Consider the following 25,784-nt stretch of genomic DNA (forward strand, 5'->3'; position numbering starts at 1 on the left):
TCCGCCCTGTGGGCACTAAGAGGGCCTCTTTTAGTAGGCCCATTATGGGTTCGGCCAGGCCCACAATGGGGCGACCGGGTGGTGAGGGACGGGGGCCGACATATCCGAACGGACCACCCCCCGAAAAATTCCTGGGGATTAATCGACCCGTTCCGATTCGATCCCGGGTCCCCCAGAGCGGTAGGCTGCCACCTTTACCGCTCGGCCATCCGGCCGTCAGAACCCTTCCTTATGGGAAATAAAAGAGTTTTTCGAGTTCATCGTAGGTTCTGCTGTTAACTACGGCATAATATAATAAGCTCTCTTATTTTCGAGATTCGAGATAGGACATCGAGAAAAATCTCCAAGGGCCCCACGAGATCGTAGGGCCCTTAGAGATTTTTCTCTTCTTCCCGTCTGCAGCAATTGGTGTTTGTCCCATATTGCCATTGTGGTTGGGAATTGCTCAGTAACACGTTTATTTCAATATGGTATTTATATTTGGAGGAAGATATGAGATGCGGAAGAGGAAGAACGGATAAGTTGAAAACGATTGATGGTTCGATGAAATGTGCTTATTGGACCCTGTATTATGGCAAAACTTGATATAAAATTCACGCGAATTGAGTACGTGACTAAATTCGAGCTATCTGCGTTTTAAAACAACGGAGAGAAATAAGAATGTTGCTTTTAATAAATTTATTCCATTACCGCGCGAGATTTCTTTTCGGAAAAGTGTGACCTTACAGGGCCGACTACTGGCCGAGTGGATAAAACTACCGAACACGCGGTGTTTTCGAGGTTTTTTTCACGTTAGTAACACGTAAATAGGGGCCAGTTTCCTACAGAAAGTCCTACGGGAGGCATCCCTCTTGTCAGATCGCCCACGTCTCGCATTGCGGTAAACAAATAAACTAAACTCGACTTTCGAAACAATAATATTTTTATTCAAACATGAAAATCGTTATTCGCATTTTTCACCGGATGCTCGCCCTCTGGTGTTTAAAAACAAAACTATTCTATCTGGGTCGTTTGATTAATTCTTGTGTATTATCAGCAGTAAATATGAATAACAATAGAAAAAGCAAAGCTTTCTGTTGCGTTCCAAATTGCAATTTCAAAGATTTACGGGAGCCTAATATAAGTTTTCGTCTATTCTCACACGAAAAACAGATGATTATTCGGAAAACAGTCGGTTATATTTATGAGCTTCGTCGAATTGTGAAAAAGTGAATTAGGCTTAAGAATTGGCAGTTTCCCGATTGTCCAACATTACACGAACAAGTTATGCTGTCAATTTTAAAAGATATTTTCTTAAAGTTAAAATGCCAGTTATTTTGTGTGGGACACAGTGTCGGATTTAAGCATTTCGAAGCCCTAAGCTGAATGTAAGTCCCCTTACCAACCCTTCACAATTTTAGAAGTCAGCGGCCGGATGGCCGAGCGGTCAAGGTTCGCAGCCTGCCGCCCTGGGGGACCTGGGATCGAATCCGGACGGGTCGAAAAATCCCCAGGAATTTTTCGGGGGGTGGTGCATCCGGATACGTCGGTCCCCGTCCCTCACTACCCGGCCGCCCCATTGTGGGCCTGGCCGAACCCATAATGGGCTTGCTATAAGAGGCCCTCTTAGTGCCTACAGGGCGGAAAGAGTTACAAAAAAAAAAAAAAAATTTAAAAGTCAATTATAAAAAGAAAAAAATTATATCAGACTATCTCTCTGATTCAATACGGTTATCGGAAGAAAAAGATGTGAGGTTTCACTAGTCTTCTGTTTTATAACTGAATTTAATTAAATTCTTATACCCATTCCTTTAAAAATCTTTTTTAAAATTGGTTTTATCATTTTTTTAAAAAAAAAGACCTTACGCTAATTCTTAGAAAAAAAATTAACGAAATACTTTATTTTTTATTTTGTATAGTATGTTTTGTTGGTTTGTAAAAAAATGTTTATTACAAAATTCGACTTTAATTTTTTGTTCTTTTTGTACAAATGTTTGAGGCTCCTTGAAAGTCGAGGCCTAAGCAACAATTTACATAGCTTTTTACTTGTAAATCTAACCCTGATAGGACAATGTCAAAGCTGATGTTTTTAACACAAAGGGCACAAATATGCATAAAACAATCTCGCTCATTTACTTCGATACCACATAATGACGTATCCCGCTAGCAATAATTGTTCTGCTACTATAAAATTTCTCGATAAACAGCTACAAGCAGCATATATCATTATATCGGACAGTAATATATGATTAATTTTACATTACTAGTTACAAGCGACCCAGATAAAGTAGCCATTTTGTAAAAATTCAGCGCCCTCTATAGTTCATGAAAAACGCGAATATTAGCCGTTTTAAATCACTATTTTTATAGCCTTTCGAACTATATTTGCGTGGCGCCCTCTTTCGAGTAGAGAACTAACGAAAATGTGAGTATCGATTAATAACTCGGAACCGTTCCTTCCGTGTTCGAGGCTTTAAACAATGGCGACGAAAAAGAACGACGGTACTGATTCCGTTATCCTTAAAGTACGAGTTATTTTTTTTTCTTCTTATTTATCCGCGCCAACGATTTAACTATCGACGAATATTTATCGTCGATATAACGTAATTACGTAAATTTTGCGTATTTCAGTGGAAGATCGACGACAAACCCGTCAAAGTGGACAAATGGGACGGAGCTGCCGTTAAAAACGCTCTAGACGACGCCGTTAAAAAGGTAAAATAAATATCGTTTTTATTGCGAAAGTTGTCGGTCGTCCATTAATTAATTAGTCGAATACTTTTCTTAAAAACAGTTTTAATTTCAATTAATTTTATATATGCAAAAATAAGCGCCGACAATTTCGCAATTTCTTTATAAAGCGTCCACTTTTTCTTTATTCCGGTTTATATGGAGATTTTAGCCTGTTGGCCTTTTCTCCGATTTACAACCGCTTTACTATTATGCGAAGCAGTTCGAACGACATACAAAACGTTCTAAAGCCTCCACGTGCTAACGAGGAGGTAGGTCGGCGTGTGCCCAGTAAATAGGTGAGAGTGTTCGACTGCGAAATCAATAGATAAAGTGCGGCCGAGGTCTTGACGGGTCTCCTTATACTTCCGACAAGTAATCCGAAATGGCGGAATGTTTCCGGAGCGCCACAGTTTAGCAGTCGGGGAGACGCATACATAGACTTCTGGAATAAAGAAACCCGTTTAACGGAGCTGTATCGGTGCGAAGGCGGGCCAAGAGGGTTTCGGCTACGGTTTCTCATTTCCCGGTCTTTTGCTTGTCCCGGGATTCCGGGATAAAAGTGAACTGTTTCCCGGGATATTTCTCGGGTTAAAAAAACATCCCGTTTGAGAAACCCTAGTTTCGGCATAGCGAGACGAGGCGTATGAATATTGCCTGGGAACAAAAGGCCAGAGGTGATCCCGACCTTTTTGTCTAACCGCCCCAAGAGGAATTTGCCCTGCCAGGAGGACTCCAGCAGCTCCTGAAACCGTGCACTCGTGACCTCCGGAGGGTCAATGGTAGAAAATGATAACTCGTCGGGGCAATGATGAGGAAGAACTCTGGGGTGTACTATAGATTACTATCTATGGAATTTCAGGACTTTGATTATATATTGGAACTTAGGGGACCGAGATGAGTTCAACGGTACCCTATTTTTGGACCGGAGACGAAAAATAAAAAAGTTATCATACTTTTTCACTTACCATACTTTTTTAATGCTCTCATGAAGACGGCACCATAGTTGCTAGTACTGCCATCTTGCGGTAAAGTCTGCAAACCGTGACGTCGGACTACGGTCATTTCCCAGAGGGTTAAACACGCGATACGAGAGCGGAGAGCGACGCTACTTCCGATCATCGCGCGATCGCCATTTCGGTTAATGTTACTTATGGCAGCAAACATGGCGGCCCGACTGACCTCTCGTATGGGTGCCACCACACGCCATGTGCTAAACTAGTGATCGATTCACGGTAGTTCTTGAACAAAGTAAAAAAAGGGGGAAAACGTCTACTAAAGGCAATTTTAACGGCAAGCGACGGGACTCCCGATCGCGATAGCGAGGCCGACTTAGCGGAGAGCGACGCGACTCCCTATCATCGCGCGATCGCCGAAAAAGTATGATAACTTTTTTATTTTTCGTCTCCGGTCCAAAAGTAGGGTATCGTTGAACTCGTCTCGGTCCCCTCAGATCAGATATATACTCAAAGTCCTGAAATTCCATAGATAGTAATCTATAGTATTCCCGAACTCCGTGCTCGGTGGCATATACCTTTGCCGATAGATGCGTGTCATTGGCAAGCTCTCCCGGCGGAGATGGTATAAAACCCGGGAAACGTACCGACGCTGGCACAGGCGCCAGTACAGGATATTCGAAACAGGGTCCGCGAGAAAAATCGAGTTTAGGGGGCTAAACGGACCTCTGGAGATTTGGACGATGGCGTGGGACATCGCTCTTTGACGTATCTTTGTCTGTAACGGAATATAGCCCGTTTCGGCGTAAAGCGAGATAAGGGGGGTGAACTTAAGAACACCCAATGCCGTGCGAAGAGCGGCGTGTATTGGTTTTTTTTAAAAAGATACGACTAATCGTGGTGGGAGGAGCGCCGTCGAGAAGAGGTGCGCCGAAGGTTGCCATAGGACTTAATACCGTATATACTAGACGAAGGTCAACTTTTCTGGGACCATTCCGGCGCGACGCGAAATATTTTAATAGGGAGCTTGTGGGAGTCAGTTTCGGTTGCAAGAAGGTTTCATGAACACGCCACGTAGAGGTCTGTGAAAAATAAATACTTAAGATACGTAATGACGAACACTGGGGGAATAATTCCCGAGTTTAGAGACAGTGTTATTGGTGGGCGGTGGATTTTCGGAGAAAAGTCTATAGTTGCACTTTTGGCGGCTGAGAATGATAGGCTCCATGTAGTTGCCCAGTGTTCGAGGTGGTGAAGAGCAGTCTTGAGGATGCGGCGAGCGGCTTGGGTAGGGCTAGTGCTTGTGGTTAGAAAATAAAGATCACCAGCATAGAGAATTGCCGTTACATTGACTGGGAGTGCTATCCATAAGTCTGCCATATATAAAGCGCCTTTTTACGACGGCTTTAAATGGCCGTCGCATCACGTGACCGCCATAAGTTTGTCAAACTTCTAGGCTTACAGGAAAGTGGAGCTGAACGTCCGACGTACACGTTTTTGGTTTAAAACTTCGGTCTCAACCTCGCTATTATTTCATAAATCGACGCAAACGATAGCAGAGAGAAATATTCCCCCACGGTCGATTTTTGAAAATCCGAAGACCTCCGAAATTATTTTGTTTGGCACGCCGACGTCCTAGAATACGCTAATGGATTAAACGTCGGGCAGTGTAGCAATAAATATACGAGTGGAGTCGATTTTTTTCCTTAAAGGTTTTCAAAGAAAAATTTAAGCTGAAAGAAAATCACCGACTGATGGACGGCAGATTGATCTTCTCCACCGTGGCCGTGTCGGCCGCCACCTTCGCCCTCCTCTGGGACATCTTTCATCCCTTTCCCGAATCTCGCTCCGTTCTGGTCTGCTGCGTTGTTCTATATCCTTTAAAACTTTTCAAATTTTATACCGTAATTTTCTAATATACGCTTTATTTTCTGTGTTTGCGTGTTTTGTTTATGATTAATCGGTCGTCTCCGGCCATCCAAAAAATCCGGCGAGTTGCTTAACTTTCCCGGCAACATTTAAAACTGTGTGTGGCGCCATGTGTTACGATATTTTAATATTAAAAACTTTTCATATTTTTAGTTATTATAAATTGGCAAAAAGCTTAATTTCGAGGGTAGGGATGGATCTTATAAAGTGGTAAATGCTAATAACGGGTAAAATCGTCATTAAGTCCGACCCTGCTGGAGATACGACACACGACCCCCTTTTATCTCCTTACCGTTCGATCTGTAACCACCAAAATTTAATAGCATCGATCCCCTAATATGGGGTAACAAGATTTTTTGGCAAATCCGGGGGAACACGTGTCAATTGTCACTTTTTAGGGTGCACGGTAGCAGCTTACACGTACACCACAAGTAATGTCAAATGGGTACAGCTGTAATGTACTAAACTGTATGTACATACAGTACGCATGACTGAGATCTAAACGTTAACTCTCCTCCAGTAAGATTTATAGCTATAGCTTTTGTTGGGCTGCAATTTGAAAAAACAAACCTATAAATTCACACTCGTCCGTACGCTTGTCTGTCCTTCCTTAATTAATCTCAAGAACGGAGTTAGATGAAAGTCAAGATCGGATATGAAAAGCTTAGCGGCTGGAATCCTCGATTAACTATACACGAACTTCCGCTCTGAACCGGAAGTCACGTTATTTCGGTTCAAAATTTCCCCTAAAAGGAGTTAATGGCCAGTACGACTCTGCTGCTAATAGGAAAAGTACGGCATACGGGGGCAAGACACTACTAAAAAAATTGAGTACACAGTGACGAAAAATTGCAGTTCAGCATTGTGACGTCACAGTAAATAATCATCCGGTTCTCATTTTAAAATTTGGCTCCTTTTTTGACATTTCCTCAAAAATTTGTTTACCCCATTAAAATAATTACTTGGAAACGCCGAAGACGTTGGACACGACCTCTGGCGGTAAAACTGGCAGCGACAAGATTACAATAACCACAAGGACATCAAAAAACGGGGACAAGTCTCCATTCTGAGGACGGATCAAAAATGGGCCGTCCCCGATTTCCGGGGACTGATGATACCCTACCTAATACACAGTTCTCTCTGCAAAATTTCAGAAATTTTCTAACACAAATATCCATACAGAAATTACCCCCCCCGAACTTTTTTGCGCTTCTCGACGTTTCGAGGTATCCTAAGTTCAAAAATGTAAAAATATTGGAGGTGTCATATTTTTGACCCATCGTCATACTTTCCCCCTGTTATATATAACAAACTCTTTGATAAACAAATTGGTTCTGTTTATATATAATAGAACCAGTGTAAACACTACAGTTTGTTTCTACAACACCGTGGTTTATCAAAGTGCAAGTACAAATATAGTGCCAATTAGGAGGACCCTTACAAATACTATCCGTGACTATGTCAGACACCGGGTGGAACAAAACGGAAGAAAATGTAAATGGCCTGGTAAGCGGTAGGCGATGGTAACATTTCTGGTAGGACAAGTGACGGTCGTATATACAATCCTACATTCGTGTTCGAGTCTGAAATATTTAAAAAAGTACACACCCTCAACTGGCGAAACTCCAATTACGAAAGTGTATGTCGACCAAACTACTGCACTTATTCTACTAAACAATTGACGACCAACCGGCCCATATCTTGATAAGATCGACCGTTGCCACCAACAGCCCCGTTTTAAAGGAAACCTTTTTGCAAGTGCTATCGCCGCGGTGTACAAAGGAGGGAATACGGAAAAATTCCCCAAATGAAAAAATTGATGGATCAGATCGAAGGTTGGAGGGGTAAATGCGGTTAGGGATTGAATCACAATTTTTTTGGATTAATTTAATACATTTTTGGCATATATTATAATTCTAGGTTTTGGCATTTATTCATAAAAACTGAACAGGAAAATGAAGAAAAAACTGCCGAGAAACTGGATTATAGAAATGCAAAAGGAATTAAAGTTGGGTACATTGGTCGCCTTTATGAACTTCAATACATCTACCCCAAACTTCTAAACTCCCGGGTAATGTATTTTAGGAATATCAAGACTGCAATTAAACTGCAGTGTGTTCTATAGGCAACAATGAAACACTGCAAATCGATGCAACTATTATCTATATTCTTTCTTGCAAGTATTACAGTTTATTTCTCGTATTTATTACAACATGAGCTATTTATTTCTCATCGTGCAAAAAGTGTTTTGTAATTAACATCACTAGCGGCCACCCGAGATGCAATGGTTGGTCGGTTTTATACCGTCGAGACTTAATGTAAGTTATGTTTTTTGTATTATAATACAATTATTTCTGTTTGGGTTTAATCAACTACTCGTAAAAATATTTTCCTTAATTTTGAAAACGTATTTTATTTTGATGGCGGTTCTCACTACTTATACCACATTTATCGAGCAGGGAATTTTTTTATTAGCAGTAGACCGAGACCCGTCGGGTCTCGATCCGGATCACAAGTGGACAGCTAGATCCTGTCTGAAGAGGTACAGTACGACTGGCATGTAATTTGGCTACAGTGTCCTTTCCGCTTTCTTTAATAGGTTCGAAGTATTTTTATCGAATTCTGTCGATCTTTTTTCCTTTTTTAGATTCAGCGACAATTATAATTTACTGATTACGTTTACGGATGGCAAGACAAATGAAACGAGAGAATCCAAGCTGTCCAAGTCGGTGGGCAACTGGTTCGACGAAAACGGGGTCCTCCTCTACGACTTATTCGAACTGGAAGTGTGTAAACTTCACAACGAATTACTTACCGATAAAAAACAAAAATAAGTTTTCTCCACCCATTCCACGCCTGTCGTAACTTTTTAACTTGTTTCGAAATTGGTCTCTTCTCGCCAAAATATATATAAATAAAAAATTTACAATTAAATTTTTATTTTGTTTCTACCAAGCCTTTAAAAATATTCTTACCTTTATATTTAATACGAATGTACGATTTTCGATATGTCCTTAATGTCGTCCGGAGTCGTTCTACAACACCCGCCTAACCAGCATCCTCCCAAAGACATCCATTTCGGTACGTAACTGGAAAGCGGTGTTTCTTCGGCTTGTTTTGTCCATCTTTGACAAAAAATTTATAGAAAGATCAAAAATAACTCCATGGAAAATTTTGTAAGAAAATAAATAACAACCATTAGTGATTTTCCTGTGTTCTTGCTTTTAAATCTCTTCTCCATAATTAATATTGTATGCTAACGTGTAATAATGAAATATAATATAATTTAAGTGAAGTTTTTTCTGTATATATTTGTCTCTCAATTTAAATTAATTTAACTAAAGCATATTTTCTTGCTACTAAATTTTTATGAATTAAGTGTGCCTATTATTATGTGATATTTTAAAAATTTTTTCTTTGTGTATTGTGTTTAACATTTTAAATAAACGTTGATTTTTTTTAATGGCTTTATATTTTCTGTAAGATATGTTTGTTAATCTGTTTTAAGTACAAGAAGTAATGTTAATCTAATGTGTTTGAATAAACAGATTATCTTCAAGACAATTCCAAAATTGTGGATACATTAAACACTAAGGAATGCAACTATGCAGACACGAGTGAGTGAATTTTCCAAGCGAGTGAAAATATGTGGCGAGAAGAGGTGATGACGTTTCACGCTCTCTGTTTCTCGCTTGCTTGCATCTGCATAGTCACATCCTAAGAGTAATTGTAATCTATGGCTCTCCTATACGGGCTTTTGCGGCTTTCTTGGAAGTTACAAAAACGCCACTTTTTCCAATTCTTGCATTTCTCGGTACAGGTTCTGTAGCAAAAGCTAATGGAATGCTTACTTGGAGTGACATTTGCCAATTATTGAGATTTGTCAACAGAGGGACCAGAATCATTTGTGATTTTAAAAAACAACAGAAAGAATTCCTCAAAACAAGTTGATGTTGACCAAATAAAACAGTCCAACAAAGATGAAATAAGGATTGCAAATCACTCTGTTGAAATGCATATTTGAGGTTTGTAGCTTTCGTAGAATCGGCTTTTCTAAAAGTGAGAGAGGCTTCTCGTTGTCTCATCGTTTGTATCCCTACTATAATACAGACGGTTTAATACAATTCATCTGTGTTCCAAAATTTCTTATTAACTCATAGCTAGTGTGGCAAAGTTCTGAATGCATTTTGGCGTCACATTCTGCTACAAGTTTATTTTTTTCTGACAGTATTAGGAATATTAGTCGTAATGCCAAGACAAGTTCGTAACGGCTGTTGTCCAAATCTGTGCCATTTGCACCAGCCGTTTTATTAAGTGTTGGTTGTTACGATCTGTCCAAACCAAAGAAGTTCTGACAAAGGTATAATTTTACCAAATTATTGTAATCTTGCTTATTATTTTTTCTCTGTCATTCTCTGTGTGGTTTATTCAAAGTATGGCAGAATACAATATATTTAATAAATGGATTAGTATTGTATTTCACATTTTGTGGAACATTTATTCAAAAAACAATTAAATGTGCTTTTGTTTAAACTACAAATTAATCATTGTCGGGTGGACTTGAAATTCAAAACAAACAAATTTTAAATGCACACATTTCAAAGTTTTAAAACTTTAAAATGTATGATTTGCACTTTTAATAGGATATTTGGAAATTTATAATTTTTTCATACAGGTAATAATATAGCCCAAGACTTGTGAAATTTTGATGTACCTGTACAAGGAGAAATACTACACCCATTACATATCTTATATACAGTTTAAATTTTCATAGAGGGTAATGACAACAGGCAGCCAAAAAAAGAAAAATTTTACTTAACTTTATCATAGGAATTGGTAAGAAAATAGTTTTTTGTTATTTGGTGTTAACACATCCAACAGATATAATTAACACTTAATTTTGTTTAGTACTTGATTGCTTCTTATTTTCTCTTTTGTTCTTTGAAATTAAATATAAAATTGCTATGTAGAACTTATCACACATGAACACTTCTTGATGAAAAAAGTAGGATTTATTTTTTTTTACAAAAGGAAATGCATTTTAGGCCATTCTTCAGGCCATTTCTTTGCATTTTAGGCCATTCTCTAATGTATAATATGATAAAAAATATTGCAGGTAATTCTGTAGTTTTAAGTTATTATTTTCTAAATTAAGTGGAAGATGACTACATTTACTCACTAGAGGTCTTAAAGGTCAATTTTCTTTACGCATTTTGGCTTTAAAGAAAATTCTAGAGGCAGCTACGCATAGCTGAGCATAGTATTATCCATATAAGTTCCTTTGAATATGTACAGTACATTTGAAATTTGTTGCTTGTTTCAAAATTACAGTCCAACTGATTCATTCAAGACATAATTAAAAGTATGACATTATTTAATATATTGTAAATCAATTTATTAATATATTGTGTTGAACTAATTCTCAATGAGGGAAAAAAGGAAAGGTTGATTTGGTATTGAATATGCTTATTGTAATCAATTTGGAAATTGCCCATACTGACAATGATTATCAACCAATAACATCTGCAAGGTAGGTGAATAAGATTATGAATAATACCATTCATAATCTTATTCTAGAAATAATAATTTTTAATGTCATTAAAACTAGACAGAATTTTGAAGTTAAAAAGACATATTAAAACAATTAAAAAATGTATAACTTAATAATAATTCATCTGGCAAACAATTCAAATAAGAAATGAGAGCGATTAAAAGCCATTGTACTATTATCATTTTTAATCAAAGTTTGAAGTACTGGTTAAGACTGTTAACGATAACTGATAATTGCATATTAGCCAAATGATGATAATGATAGCATGAAAAATAAAAAAAGCTTGGTAACATCTACCTGAATATAGATGAAGATATATGAAACAATATTAGTAGAATGTCTTTTATTAATACAATTTTGATCAACGTAATTTCTTTCAAAAGAATTGTGCGTAAAGAATTTAAATATGACCAATAGTGTAAAGGTATTTGTAATAAGTAAAGTAAAATTTTGACTGTTACTTACAAAAATATTTCAGTAGTGTCCAGCAAAAACTGTATCATTAAAAAGTTTAGACGTTTTAAATCATTTAAATATATTTAAAATAATAAAGTAACTTAAGACTATATACTGGGTGGTTATAATTAAAGTTGCCCTACTCAGACCTGTGTATAGAGCCCATTCTCTTTAATGTATTTTGATGAAACTTGGTATATACGTTATATGGACCATAGGGAAAAGAAAAATGCAAAAAAAATAATTAGTTCAAATTTCTACCACTAGGTGAAAAAATGGCACACGAAGAAGAAGAAATGGAAAAGGTTTTTATTCACAACATTTGTTCAATGTGCAATCCATTTGCATCAATCACATGTTCAAAGTGCCTTACAGTGTATTCAACAGTAGCCTGATAGGTTTCTTGAGAAATTGCAGCAATATGGTGTGTGTTATCTTTGCTTTCAATTCAGGCAGAGTCCATATGGTTGTGGGGATATGTCTATAGAGGAGGCATATGAACTCTGCCTGAATTGAAAGCAAAGATAAGATAACACACCATATTGCTGCAATTTCTCAAGAAACCTATCAGGCTACTGTTGAATACACTGTAAGGCACTTTTAACATGTGATTGATGCAAATGGATTGCACAGTGAACAAATGTTGTGAATAAAAACCTTTTCCATTTTGTTTCTTCTTCTTCGTGTGCCATTTTTTCACCTAGTGGTAGAAATTTGAACTAATTATTTTTTCGCATTTTTCTTTTCCCCATGGTCCATATAACGTATATACCAAGCTTCATCAAAATACATCAAAGAGAACGGGCTCTATACAGGTCTGAGTAGGGCAACTTTAATTATAACCACCGTGTACTATATACATACAACATTAATTTTTCTATGAAAAAAATTTGATAAATGCCTTTCTTAATATAAATCACATACAAAATTTAAATACAAGTTCAATTCATGCATCAGTAAATTGACTTTTAGAGCAAAATGCTTCAAACACTACTGTATTAATATCTATATTTTAAATAAATTATTTATTATCTTCACACAAAACACATCCTTGCTATGTATTAAAACATTGGTAAAATCTAACCACCAAACATCAAATTAGTAAACATCTGTCTTAGCAAAGTAAAATGCAGGTCATTTTCAGATGTGAAAATGTGTTATTTTGTCCATGTTAATAATTACCATGAATATTTCTAAATATACTTTGATAAAAATCACCCTAAAATAGATTTTTCTATTTCATTATCATCAAGTTATAACCTACATGTGAATTCTAATATTACTAAATATCAGGATTCTTTAAGAGGCAACTTTTTTTTTAAGCTAGAGAGAATTCCCTAAAATTCTTAAATTTTCCAGGTGAGGAGACAACTGCAATATGAATAAGTAAGAATAATCCTTATAAAAAAAACTGATTACCCTTTTTTGCTTTCCCATTCTTCTCCACTATTTGGATAAGCAATTCTTACCACATTTGGTGGCAAATGACCAATGTCATGCAGAAGGGATTCCACGTAACTCGGAGGACAGCAATTTACTCCAACGGCCACAAGCTGATCAGGAGGTGCAATTCTTAAGCAATTTTCAATCACTTTTGACAATTCTTCCTTATGAGCAGTTAAATGTGGATCCTATAATTAAATAAAATCTTAAATTTTAGTTTTAAATCTTATGCAAATGAAAACAACAACATATTTATAAATTTCTTTTCTGCAAATCAATAAGTGTGGTCATTGTAACATCTAGAATTGGAGGACTGCTGACAATAAAATGAAGATCACACCTTAAAATCAGTCTCCAGCAGTAATTTTAATTTAACAAAAACATTTTTGATCTATGTTTATGCACTTTCACCAGTTGCGCAATCAAACAAACATTTTTTAAAGAATGCAACATTCAAAAAACAATACATCAATAGAACCAAAATAAAATTTAAATACAATGAAATATTAACAACAAAATATAAAAATAATAACAAACAATTTTATGTATATATAACAATAATTATTATTAAAAAACAACAAAAATAATTCAACTAGGAGAACAATAAAGAGATATTCTAAATAAAACAAGCAATTATTTATTGTGAACTGTCACAATGCTGAGCTGCAATTTATAATCATATTTTTAATTTATTTAATTTAAAATATATGATCTCCATCTCAAATTAATAGTGTCTTGTCCCTTACATTATACTTTTCCTGTTAGAAATTGAATCATGCTGGTCATGTATCTAACTCCTTTTGGGGGAAAAATGTTTTAAACTGAAATAACATGACTTCTGGTTCACATCAAAAGTTCATATATAGTTAATCGGTGCCTGCTGCCCCTAAGCTTTCCATATCTGGTCTTGGCTTTCATCTATCTAACTCCATTCTCAAGGTTAAGGAAGGACAGACAGATGGACGACAGTAGAAATTTGTCTACAATTTTTTCAATTTGCATAAAAAATAACATTAATTTATAGGGATAGGAAGCACTATGGGTTCCTAAGTTTTCTCCAGGCTCAGAGACAAATCCGAAATTCTCCCTCTCAATAGCCGATCCTTTGTCATGTAAATACTAAGGGTACCTTTTAATCATAGCCATCATGGGTTTGGCTAGGTCCACAATGAGGAAACCAGGTAGTAAGGGATGGGCCTGACATATCCAAGATGGATCACCTCTGAAAAATTTCTAGGCTTTGCAAACTGCCCAAATTTCATCCCCAGAATGGTAGAATTGACACTTCAAATGCTTAGTTGTCCAGCTTTCTACCCTTAATCCTTCTAATTTTGATGTACTTATTTTTTATATGTAAATTAGTTTTTTTTTAAATTAAAATAGTAATAACATATTATTGTTAATGGACTTCTTATCAGATCTTATATAAAAATTACTATTATTAAAAAGATTTTAATACCTGGCAACAGAAACTTAACCATGCTTTTGTGCCAGGAAATTCTTTCAGCAATTTCAATAATGCAATTCCTTCCTTTTCTGCAGGAATGGTTTCAAGTGCCAGAATGTCACATTCTGCTTGTATCAAGCATTTAAATCTTGGCCGATGCCATTCCATTAATTCCTATAAAATAAAATATATATTATTCCATATTAATATGTTCATTTTGTATTCAATTTACACATCTTAACTTTTTATTCATAAAGTTTTGATACCTTAACCTGAAATGTTTAATAATTATATATTATAATATTTTTTAATTAACAATTATATGATTATTAAAAAATTTAAGTATTCAATATTGTCTCTTGAAGATCAGGCATGGCATGGCCAACAAGTCAATTGTGATCAACTGGTCAATTGTTGCATCATTTTTGACCAATCACAGATAATATGGCTCATTAAAATTCAAAAAACATTTGTAATTTTAATAGGAATATTAAATCCATATTTTCACAGAGAAATTTTTTAACTATTATATATGGGTTGGTAATTCTGTGTCTTTGAGATGGGTAGGAAGAAGTGTCCTTTGTGTCAATGGTCATTGCTAACTAGGTTTATTGTTCTGTTGTATCATAAACAATTCAGTTCAGTGCAAAACGAGTGAGTCAAAGAGAAGTAAAACTTATAATTTCTGTAGCAGGAAGAAATATTTTTTTGTTGTGGTGAAAGATAAATGGTCTCTTAATTCATATTTTAATTCCTTTACCAAAAAGAGAGAATCTGGAATGTTAATTATTGTGCACTACGTAAATACAACAATGTTTTGAACAATAATTTCATTAGGGTAAATATTAAGCTTTCATAAAACAAAAATGTGGAGTAGATCATTGGTGCTTTTGACTTGGATAAGTCAGTGATTCTCACTATAAGTTAGCTGGGCCTGTTGTAGATTATAAATATGGAAACTCAATAAATACAAATGATAACTATATAATAGTACAGTAATAGTAATAATAATAACACAGATTATTAAACACCCAGGTACCATACAACAAAGACTCCAAATGCAGTTTTAGATAATGACACACAAAATATACTATGACAGAGCCACAATCACAGATAAAACAATTCATCACAATAGATCTGACATCACTCTCGTTGACAAATGCAGTAAGATCATTTATATACAGTGGAACCTCGCTTAATGAGCATAATTTGTTCCAGAGTCTTACTCTTAACGAGAAACACTCGTTAAGCAAAACAATTTTTCCCATAGAAATTAATGTAAAATACGATAATGCATTCCAGCTGAAAAAATGCTCAAATGTTTTATGTATAACGTTTATTCAAAAAAAATTGTACAATATACACTGTTAAGGAGCGTGAATCATCATCATCTTTTCTTCTAGCGTGGAATGAACCATCCTGGAATGAGAATTCAATTTGCGGAAACAAAAAAAAAATCCCTGCTAATATGTTTGATAAACACTCCAAACGATATGCCAAATTCTTGGGTTATATAAAGGCTATAATTAAATATTAGAAATTAATTAATTTGACTAGAGGTAAGCAGTTATGTTTCCATCTTGTATTAAATTTAATAATTATAAATAGTTAATTTTTAATTCAGACATTTCTAAAATTTAATTTGGAATCCGTCATTAAATTTAATGACCCAAGAATTTGGCATATCGTTTGGCGTACTTATTATATAATGGACTATGGTTGTTGATGTTTATAAGTAATATGTGTGAACACAAGTTTGGAAAAATATGTGATCGCAAGCAACACTAAGATGCTAGCAGAACAAGTGCTAAACACAGACTGATGGAGCACGCGCACAATTCGGGACTTCCCTCTCATCACTCATGCAAAACATCGCTTGTTAAGCAAGGCAAATTGTTACAATTTGTTTTGTTCGTTATGCAAAATACTTGTTGTGCGAAGTGCTTGTTAAGCGAGGTTCCACTGTAATAGACATCTCTGCTCCAAACACTCTTATCATAAAAACTGCTCACACTGAAAAAATCAACAAGTGCACTCCACTCACTCAAGAAATATGACAGATGTGGAGGATTGTATTTATTGTACCTGTTATCCTCTCTGTCTACTCTTCCACATACCACTACACAAAAGTCTAGAAACGTTAAACATTAATAAAAACATGTACAGTACATGGCACTATAGAAAGCTGCAATATTGAACATGTCACATTGTCAGGAAGTTTCTAGATGACACAGCTAAACATCACACTTGTTTGGGTAGCTATGCTTTGACTTTAGTCTAGCATAGCACTCGGCACCAGCATTAGCCAGCATCAGCATTTTGCAACATTATAATAATAATAATAACTCACAACTTATTGGTCTTCTCTTTGGTCTAGTGCTGTTACACACAATGCTGATACAGGCTGAATCAAGGAGAACAAAAACTTGCACAACACACCAACTATGCCCTATGCTGAAATAAACATACATGACATCCACTATGCTGTAAACAGAACACACAACTGGAAGACATCTAGTGTAAACAACATTCACAATTTCTAGTACAAAAAGTTCACATCACTGCACCAAAAACTAGCTAAACAGCTAACATACATCATCAATCCACAAGACATGCCAAAATTTCTTACTCAACCTACATGAAACCTAAAAACAGCAATACCACAGACTCCACACAATACCAACCAATTATGTCTTCCAACACACTACAAATTATTGACATTCTGCATCACAAACAAAATATACAAACATGTTGAAGAACACAACATTCTTACAGAATAACAAAAAGATTGCCATAGAAAGCACAGGAATGCAAAGGACAGTTACTCATAGATTCAGTCATTCTATGGCAAGCACACAAACAACACAGAAACATACACATGGCATAAATAGACTACAGAAAGGCATTCGACAGTGTTCCACACAGTTGGCTGCTACATATCCTACACATGTACAAAATACATCCATCACTCATTGCATTCTTCCAAAACACTATGCAGCACTGGAGAACAACACTACATCTCAGGATTCATAACATTTCCATACAAACAAACCAAATATTCATTAAGCAAAAAATTCTTCAAGGAGATTCCTTGAGTCCTTTCTGGTTCTGCTTAGCCCTGAACTCATTATCCAACATGTTAAACAACACAAAATATGGCTACAATATCAGACATGAAAAAACAACACAGTTTACACTGTCGCATCTCATGTACATGGATGAAATAAAACTTTATGCATTCACACAAAAACAGCTTCATCAACTTCTCTACAAATCACACATTCATACACCAAAAACATACATGTGGCCTAGACAAATGCAAAACACATCACAGAAAAAGGAGTCCTGAAGAAAGATTTTGCACTGGAAAATGGAGATGTGATTGAATCCATGGAAGAGTTCTACAAGTATTTAAGATTCCAACAGGCCAAACTAACAGAACATGCACAAATAAAGCAAAGATTAAGTAAAAAATACAAAAGTAGGTTAAACACCATTCTCAAAACACAGTTAAATGCAAAACACACAGTTAAAGCAATAAACACATATATTGTCCCAGTACTCACTTACTCTTTCAAAGTTGTACAGTACATTGGACCCACATAGATCTTGAGCAGCTCCAAATGAAAACAAGAACAACACTTACTAAACATAATCATCATCATCCTAAATCCTCTATAGAAAGATTAATCCTTCCACATAAAAATGGCGGGCGTGGCCTGATTGACATAGTTAACCTTCACTACAAACAAATACAGACACTGCGAGTTTTTCTACAAAAAACAAGAAACATCACAGTTACATAAAGCAGTAACTCTAGCAGACCCAAATAATACACATTAAATTTACATTCACAATGTAATGACACGACACAACATATATGCTTTTTATATGTTGTGTCGTGCCATTAAGCCAATTGTGGGTTTAAAAGATACTCCATGGCAAGCATCCCTACAACCTGGCTCAGGATTTTGTTGACAACTGTGTCAAACAGCTAGTTAGCTCGGGGATGCCTCTTTGGGGAAACGGAAGTAGTCATGATTGCCATACAGGATCAGGTCATAAATACTAAAAGCTACAGAAAACACATAGTCAAAGATACAACACTCACAAATGACACATGCAGAAAATGTCACATCATGCCAGAAACTACATAACACATCACTTCTGGTTGCAAGCTCTTGGCACAGGCAGATTATTTACATAGACATAACCAAGTAGCAAATGTAATATACCAAGAGCTTGCAAAGAAACAAATTATTAGACATCCACAAACTATACTGTAAATACATTCCACAGACAGTTTTGGAAAATGACACAGAAAATGTATTACAACAGAGCCATAATCACAGATAAAACAATTTGCCACAACAGACCAGACATCACTCTCATTGACAAACACAATAAAATCATAAATTATAGACATTCCACTCACTCACAATATACAAAACAAATTCACTGAAAAAATCAGCAGATACACAGAACTCGCCCAGGAAATAAGGCATGTGTGGAGGATGGATAGGGTGCTTATTGTACAATACCTGTCGTTCTCTCCTCTAAAGGTGTCATACCACACACATTACACAAAAGCCTAGGAACATTACAATTGAATAGAAACACATACATCACACTACAGAAGGCCACTATATTGAATACATGTCATATTGTTAAGAAAATCCTGAATACAGACACACATACTGACACACTTATTTAATTTTTGTTTTGTTTTGGTTCTATGCTTTGACTCTGGTCTGGCACAGTATACAGCCACTGGTGTCAACCAAGTATAACTCACTAAACCCAACATAATAATAATAATAATAATAATAAATTGCAATTATATATCAATTTGTACTTAAATTAATTCAATTTTCTGTCAAATTCTTTAGCTTTAATCTTACATAAAAAATATTTTTTCTTAGAACAGATAGGTAGTATCTTTAGAAGTCTTCTCAATTAATTTAAATTAAAAGCTACATTGAAATGAATTGTAATATTGATATATTTTATACAAAAATACTTTATTAACTTGTAAAATTATCTTGTTTATGAAAATGTTTAAAACTTGCACTATATCTTAGTGTTAATTATAAATAAAAATATTGCAAAATACACACACCATTTTGTAAGGGAATATTTTATACATTTTTTGGGCTCTTGGAGTGTCAAAATGTTGAGAAATCCAAAAAACCCAGAGGTGAAAAATTTGACCTATCAGCAAACTTTCACTATGTTACATTCTATAATAGGAATGCAGTAAAAGTACAGCTAAAATAAGGTAACCAATAACTTTTTAATAAGCAAACACATTTTCAGAGGGAGTATTTCACAGTCCAACTTTAGCACATGCATTTATGGAATCAGATGTACAGTATATCATTTAGAAATTTGAACATTCAATTCTAAAACAAATACAAGCTGAAGCTAGACTGAAATAGTCTGAAAATGTTTCTTGCCTATCAAAAAGTTGTTTGTTGTCTAATCTTAATTGTCTTAAAGAAATAAATGTTACTTCAGGGCAGCTTTTTGTTAAATCAAAGGTTTTTCTAACAAAAATAAAGTCAAGAAAAAAATGCATTTGTTACTTAAGAAAGATGTAAAAGCTGTTTTAGAGGAAAGTTGCACATCATGTTGTGTAAACTATTATTTATTATTATTATTCGTAAAATTTTTATTTTATTTGTATTGTGAGAGAGCGCTTATTTGCACATTTTTCGGTGAGTCATCCTTTGTTGTTGTCGCCATCTTGTCTTGTGTACAGGATTCAAGAGGAATCCACACCGTATTGCCCGAATGATCTAAGAGAGTTAAATCAATAAAGATAATTGTGCAATTATTGTGATTTCGTACACAGTCCATTCTCAGCACAAACACACATTAACCCCAATCTTAGTACAAAGTTACTTCAACAAACATAGTAATAAATATAAATAAAGCTACCTCACAAGTAATATTGTCAATATAATTTCCTGTATATTCTGAACCATCAGCAAAATGTACAGCATAAGGACCCACAGAACCAGCAACTAAAGTTGGACTGTTTTCTATAAATAATACTAGTTTTAAAACATTTTATTTGTATTAAGAATTTTTTTTTAATTTAATTTTTAATCAACAAAATTTAAAGAATTATTTTAGTAAGAATAATTTTTAAAAAAGTAGAAATATTTCTCAACTCCTTGCCAAAGTCTAATTCCCAACTTATCAATTTAAGTTATCCAATCTTTGCTTCCAGAACTATTACAAGTCCTTGTAAAATTGAGTTTGTAGATGTTTATATTATCAATTTAATATTGCTAATCTTATTGTTAATTATAATTTTGATCCTCTTATATTACATTTGATCAATAATAGTATTTCAGTAGAACAGTGACTTGTGTACGTTAAGCTGAAGCTATCCAAAAACAGGATGAGAACTTCCTTTGTGAAAAATTGAAACAGCTGACTAACTGAAAGAAAGCATTTTACACCTGAAATAATAATATGAACCTAGAAATATATAAAGTAATATTCAAGAACAGTGTAGATAATTTTTATCAGTTTTCAGTAATAAATTATAAATCAAATTGCACTTTTACTTAGCATCAACAATTCATAACTGCTTTTTTATTTGATATCAAACAAACAGCAAATGAAGTTTCACTACCTGAAGAGATTGGCAAAATAAAATCAGAAAAATCACTTTAAAGAAACCATTAATTTGTATTATGTAAAGTATATCAAAATTACATAATAATATAGTTATAAAATTACATAATATAATAAATATATTACAAAAAGAAATATGTTCCCAACTTACTATAACCTTCAAGTAGATACACTTTTCAACACGTTCCATTCAAGTGTAGCCTCTGTCACTAGAATAACATCTCTTACCCATTTAGACATTGAATCCATAAGCATTGTGAAGTTTAAATAGTAACTCTGTTCTTGCCTAGTTCCAAAACTGCCTTCAACTGATTCAATGTGTGTGAATAGCACCAAGTAACTTAATTCTAGAGTATATGGCAAACATTTCAATTGATGATAAGTCTAGACCTCTGGCCAGAAAATAATACAGACAGAGTAATAGTGGCTAGTACAGACAGTAATAATAACATCCTCTGACAGATAAACTATTAGCACAAACAGGACAAGATGAAACCAATGTTTTAAGAATTTAGGATGACCAAAACAGCTCATATAATTGTTGCAAGCCACAATGTGCAATGTGTAGATGGAAAGAGAAAACATTATTGCTGCATCATTTCCAAAACAAAAACAATTCTTCCTGTCTACAAAAACAAAGAACAGTTAAATTACTCAACTCTTGTACCAACAAGATTTTACAATAAATTTTTAATGCTTTATATATAAATATTAAATATCAGTACTGTGTGATGACTATTTTTAAAATAAATTATTCCAAAGACTCCCCAAGCACTTTTCATATTGACACAGCTAAATTCCTACAAAGATTCAGGAAATCTGGTATAACATGGTAGTTTGGTGGTGCAAAACCATCTTATACGGGAGTAAATATCAATACAAAAAAAGTTACAAAATTTAAAATTATTTTAAAATTTTACCCTTCATAAAAAAAAAGTCTTAAAACTTGATTTGAAGCTTATGGTATGTTTATTATACTAGAACAATGCAAATTTGTTATCTTGCAAAATTGTAAGGCATGTCAAATTACATAATACAGTATATTTCTTACTAACCCACTTTGTTCTAGTATTTGCAAACAAATTTGCATTAAGCAAATTTATCATCTTTCTTGATATTGTTTTACTGCTGTTCAGATAGTCAATCTTCATTGGGGTTGTATGTTGTGATGGATATTGTTTCTAAAATGACCAATTATAATTTTAATTGCTATTGTCTACTTATTTTCAGAAAATTGCCTTTTTTATAGTTCATCCAAGATCAACATGTTTCAAGAGTTACTCTGTATTCTGTCTTCAGTATTCATACCCTGCAAGATAATTTATTATGATGGTGCATACTTTACTGAAGCTTTTGCCAGCTTTTTGCTATTACTTTACCAGAGAAAAAGACTCTGGTCAATACCCAAATATCAATTAACAGCCTTATTCATAACCAAAGATCAAGAGTTGGAGTTAGAAGTTAACCAAGAGCATTCACGTACTAAAAATTAAGTGAATGGTGGTCGGTTAGCTTCTAACTCTAACTTTTTCTCTCTGATTGTGAATATGGCCATAAAACATGCACATTTGACATGCTAGAAGCTATTTCATTTATTAAATCTTCTATAGCAATGCTCCAACAAGACTCAACTCACAACAGATCACTTAGTCACAAAATGTTTTAATCAAGCATCTCAAAGAGAAAATCACTTATTTGACCATTAAGTTATCTGAAGACACCAAAGTTAATTTTTATAGGCGAAATTCATGAATGTGCAAAATACCATATTACAAAAAATTAAATTGTCAGTTCCTTATTATTGATCAAATGTACGAGGAGTGACGTTCCTCCAAAGTCTCAAGATTAAACTTAGATCTAAAAATACTTGAAAACCAATGCTTATTACATAGCATTGCTTTTGTACGATATCAAACTCGGATTAATATTTTTTCATTATACAACAAGTCTACTTTACTAAACATTTAGATTTACTTATCTTTGTTTATTACTGCAGGATATTTCTACTTTATCTTAAACATTTTGCATTACAGGCTTACAGAAAATACACATTATCACGCAATATTCAAATTGGATTAAATTAATTTAATAGAATAGGAATTCTCACTCGAAGAAACTCTCTCCTCTTTCATCACTTCTTCGGATGCCTGTCGACAAATTCTGACACTCTCCATAATAAGTTCCTCGGCCCGGTCCGTTGTCAAATTCAGATATTTCTTAAATCCTTCTATGTCGGCCTGATAGCTGGCAGAAGTGAGAATGTCGGCACCACTTCTCAAGTAGCTATTATTAAGAAGACAAGAACTCTTAGGAATTAATATGACAAATGAGCACGAGGCTCCGGACAGTCCTGAACCCTCTCACTAAAATTCACATCATAATTTTTTGAAAGAAAAACAAAAGACCGAAATATCATTTTGGTACAAAAAATGTGACACGAATGTATAAACCAGTGGTTCCCAACCTTTTCTAGGATGCAGAACACTTTTGTGAGCAATTTTCTTTAGCGAAACACTTACTTAAGTTAATATGAAATACATAAGCTTCTCATCAGTTATTTTATTAGAATTGAGCAGTTATAATTCAAAATCTTTACTCATATTATTAACGCCAATTCTAAGACAGGAATAAAATATACCTAAATAACTTTAATGGGAAACTTGTGCCTGATGTTTTTTACATATTTCATTCAGTTTTTATCATTGCCTTTATCTTATTCAAAACAGTAGTACACTCCATAAGTACGAGTCGTACATATATATTTAAGTTTATGAAAATTTTATGATTTTAATTTTTTGATATTCGGCGGCTCGAATACGATTGTACACTTTCCGATTTGCGACTAAATCTGCGGAACACTTGGGAGATGCTTACGGAACACCAGTGTTCCGCGGAACACTGGTTGGAAACCACTGGTATAAACAATAAAAGAACGTAAATTCTAATATCAACCATATCTGACCGAGATCAAATAAAATGTCGAGTTTGATCTCTTCTACAATCTAAATTGAAAACTTGCTATTCTTGGCAATGAGCAACCAATCATTTAGAAAGTGAGAACAAGGAAAAACAACCAATCAGAATTGGCAATCGAAGACAGGGGAGGGGAAAAATGGAAGTTGTATAAATTATTCCCTATGGAATTTCAGAACTTTGAGTATATATCTGAACTCGGGAGCAAAACGAGTTCAACGATACCCTACTTTTGGACCAGAGACAAAAAATAAGAAAGTTTTTGTATTTACAATTTCTTGCCTTTCACAATGCATTCTATGCCATTTTAGAGTTAGTTTTCCACTAGGTGGCACTGCTTGTAGTTCAGTATACGTTTCCTTTTTTTTTTCTTTTGTTCAAGAACTACTGTGAATCAATAACTAGTGATGTTAAACACTGGGCGGCCTGCTGGCAGCTCCCTTCCGGGAAGAGTCTGTTGGGAGCACAAACAGTCAAATGCCACCTAGTGGAAAACTCTAAAATGGTGTAGAATGCATTGTAAAAGGCAAGAAATTGTAAATATGATAACTTTCTTATTTTTTGTCTCCGGTCCAAAAGTAGGGTATACTCAAAGTCCCGAAATTCTATACATTGTAATCTATACAACAGCCAAAAAACCTCAGAATTTCAAGGATGCATAGTTTCTTCTCCCGAATTTTCCAAGCTTTGAACCATTTGCGGCATGTACGGCACGATGGAGACAAAGACGGGCTCTTCCCCACCTTCATCTCAGTCTCCCTTCCTCGGACGGACATCACGCAGAAACCACGGAGACACCGAAGGAACTCTCAACGGTTACAACAGACCATTTATTCGACACAAAAGAAGCTCGCAAGATTTCTGCACTCTTGAAAGTTTAGAGTCAGCTGTGGTATCTGGGTCTTCCTCTCTCAGCAGACCCATATACCACCAGACACTCTCTCAGAAGACCAGACACCGAAAAAACTATCGCTTGCAAACCAAGCGACAGTTCTTTTGAACTTCCAAGCATGCAGAAATCTCACAAGCTTCTTTCACATCGAATAAATGGTCCATCGTAACTGTCGAGTCCATCCCGGCTCCGGTCGCATCCACACGCGACGCTCTCGACTCCTCCGTCCGTTCCGACCTCTACTTGCAACCTCACAATAAGAAGGAATTCGTTTATGTTCAATATCTTTATGTTCGAATTCGTTTAAACTTAAAGACGGTAGCATACCTTTTATGCACATTTAAAATTTGATCTCGGTGCTGGAAGAGACAGTAAGCACTCCAAAGAGGATGATCCTGTTGGTCAAATCATGAAAAATTTCAATTAGTAAATAAAACCTGACAAATTCTGGAAAGCGAATGGGAAATATTAACGACTTACATCGACGGTCTGTCCGAATTTCGAAAGTTCCGTTCCCAATCCCCCGTCCAAAACCTTCAGATTCTTATTCATTATGGAGTCTTCTAAATATGCGATTCGTCTGCTCTTGTATGAATACCTACGGTAATTATAACCGACCAGTTAAAATGCATACAAAATTTAGGCCATTCGTAAATAAAAGAAAACTTAGTCGGCAACACCTCTCACGTGCAACAACGGATATCGTCTGACTTTTCCGAGCGAGCAGACGGAGTGTTGACTTTGCTAGTGTTGCCAGATGAAATTCTAGATTTTGACCAA

At 35.1% G+C, this 25,784-nt stretch overlaps 2 protein-coding genes across 4 annotated transcripts; one reads left to right on the forward strand and one right to left on the reverse strand.

The window, feature by feature from the left end:
* The first annotated feature begins 2,439 nt into the window (after positions 1-2,439).
* On the forward strand, positions 2,440-8,800 carry LOC136976542 (signal peptidase complex subunit 2-like). Its single transcript, XM_067271875.1, has 5 exons — positions 2,440-2,504; positions 2,611-2,694; positions 5,378-5,538; positions 8,002-8,136; positions 8,242-8,800. The coding sequence occupies exons 1-5, from the start codon at positions 2,460-2,462 to the stop codon at positions 8,426-8,428; spliced, it is 612 nt and encodes a 203-aa protein (XP_067127976.1). The 5' UTR covers positions 2,440-2,459; the 3' UTR covers positions 8,429-8,800.
* Positions 7,982-25,784, reverse strand: LOC136976533 (uncharacterized). 3 transcript variants are annotated; one of them, XM_067271843.1, is made up of 8 exons: positions 25,485-25,784; positions 25,332-25,399; positions 23,247-23,422; positions 20,432-20,535; positions 14,504-14,665; positions 13,021-13,232; positions 8,570-8,719; positions 7,982-8,486 (listed from the first exon to the last, which is right to left on the reverse strand). In XM_067271843.1, the coding sequence occupies exons 1-7, from the start codon at positions 25,554-25,556 to the stop codon at positions 8,578-8,580; spliced, it is 936 nt and encodes a 311-aa protein (XP_067127944.1). In that variant the 5' UTR covers positions 25,557-25,784; the 3' UTR covers positions 7,982-8,486; positions 8,570-8,577. The 3 variants fall into 3 exon arrangements, with proteins under 3 accessions (XP_067127944.1, XP_067127952.1, XP_067127962.1); XM_067271851.1 differs by having other exon boundaries at positions 7,982-8,719; positions 25,485-25,602; positions 25,685-25,772; XM_067271861.1 differs by having other exon boundaries at positions 7,982-8,719; positions 25,485-25,602; positions 25,692-25,764.

This window comes from Centruroides vittatus, unplaced genomic scaffold, assembly GCF_030686945.1.
Source record: "Centruroides vittatus isolate TY-2023 unplaced genomic scaffold, ASM3068694v2 contig_1112, whole genome shotgun sequence".
In the NCBI taxonomy this organism is placed as follows: Eukaryota; Metazoa; Arthropoda; class Arachnida; order Scorpiones; family Buthidae; genus Centruroides; species Centruroides vittatus.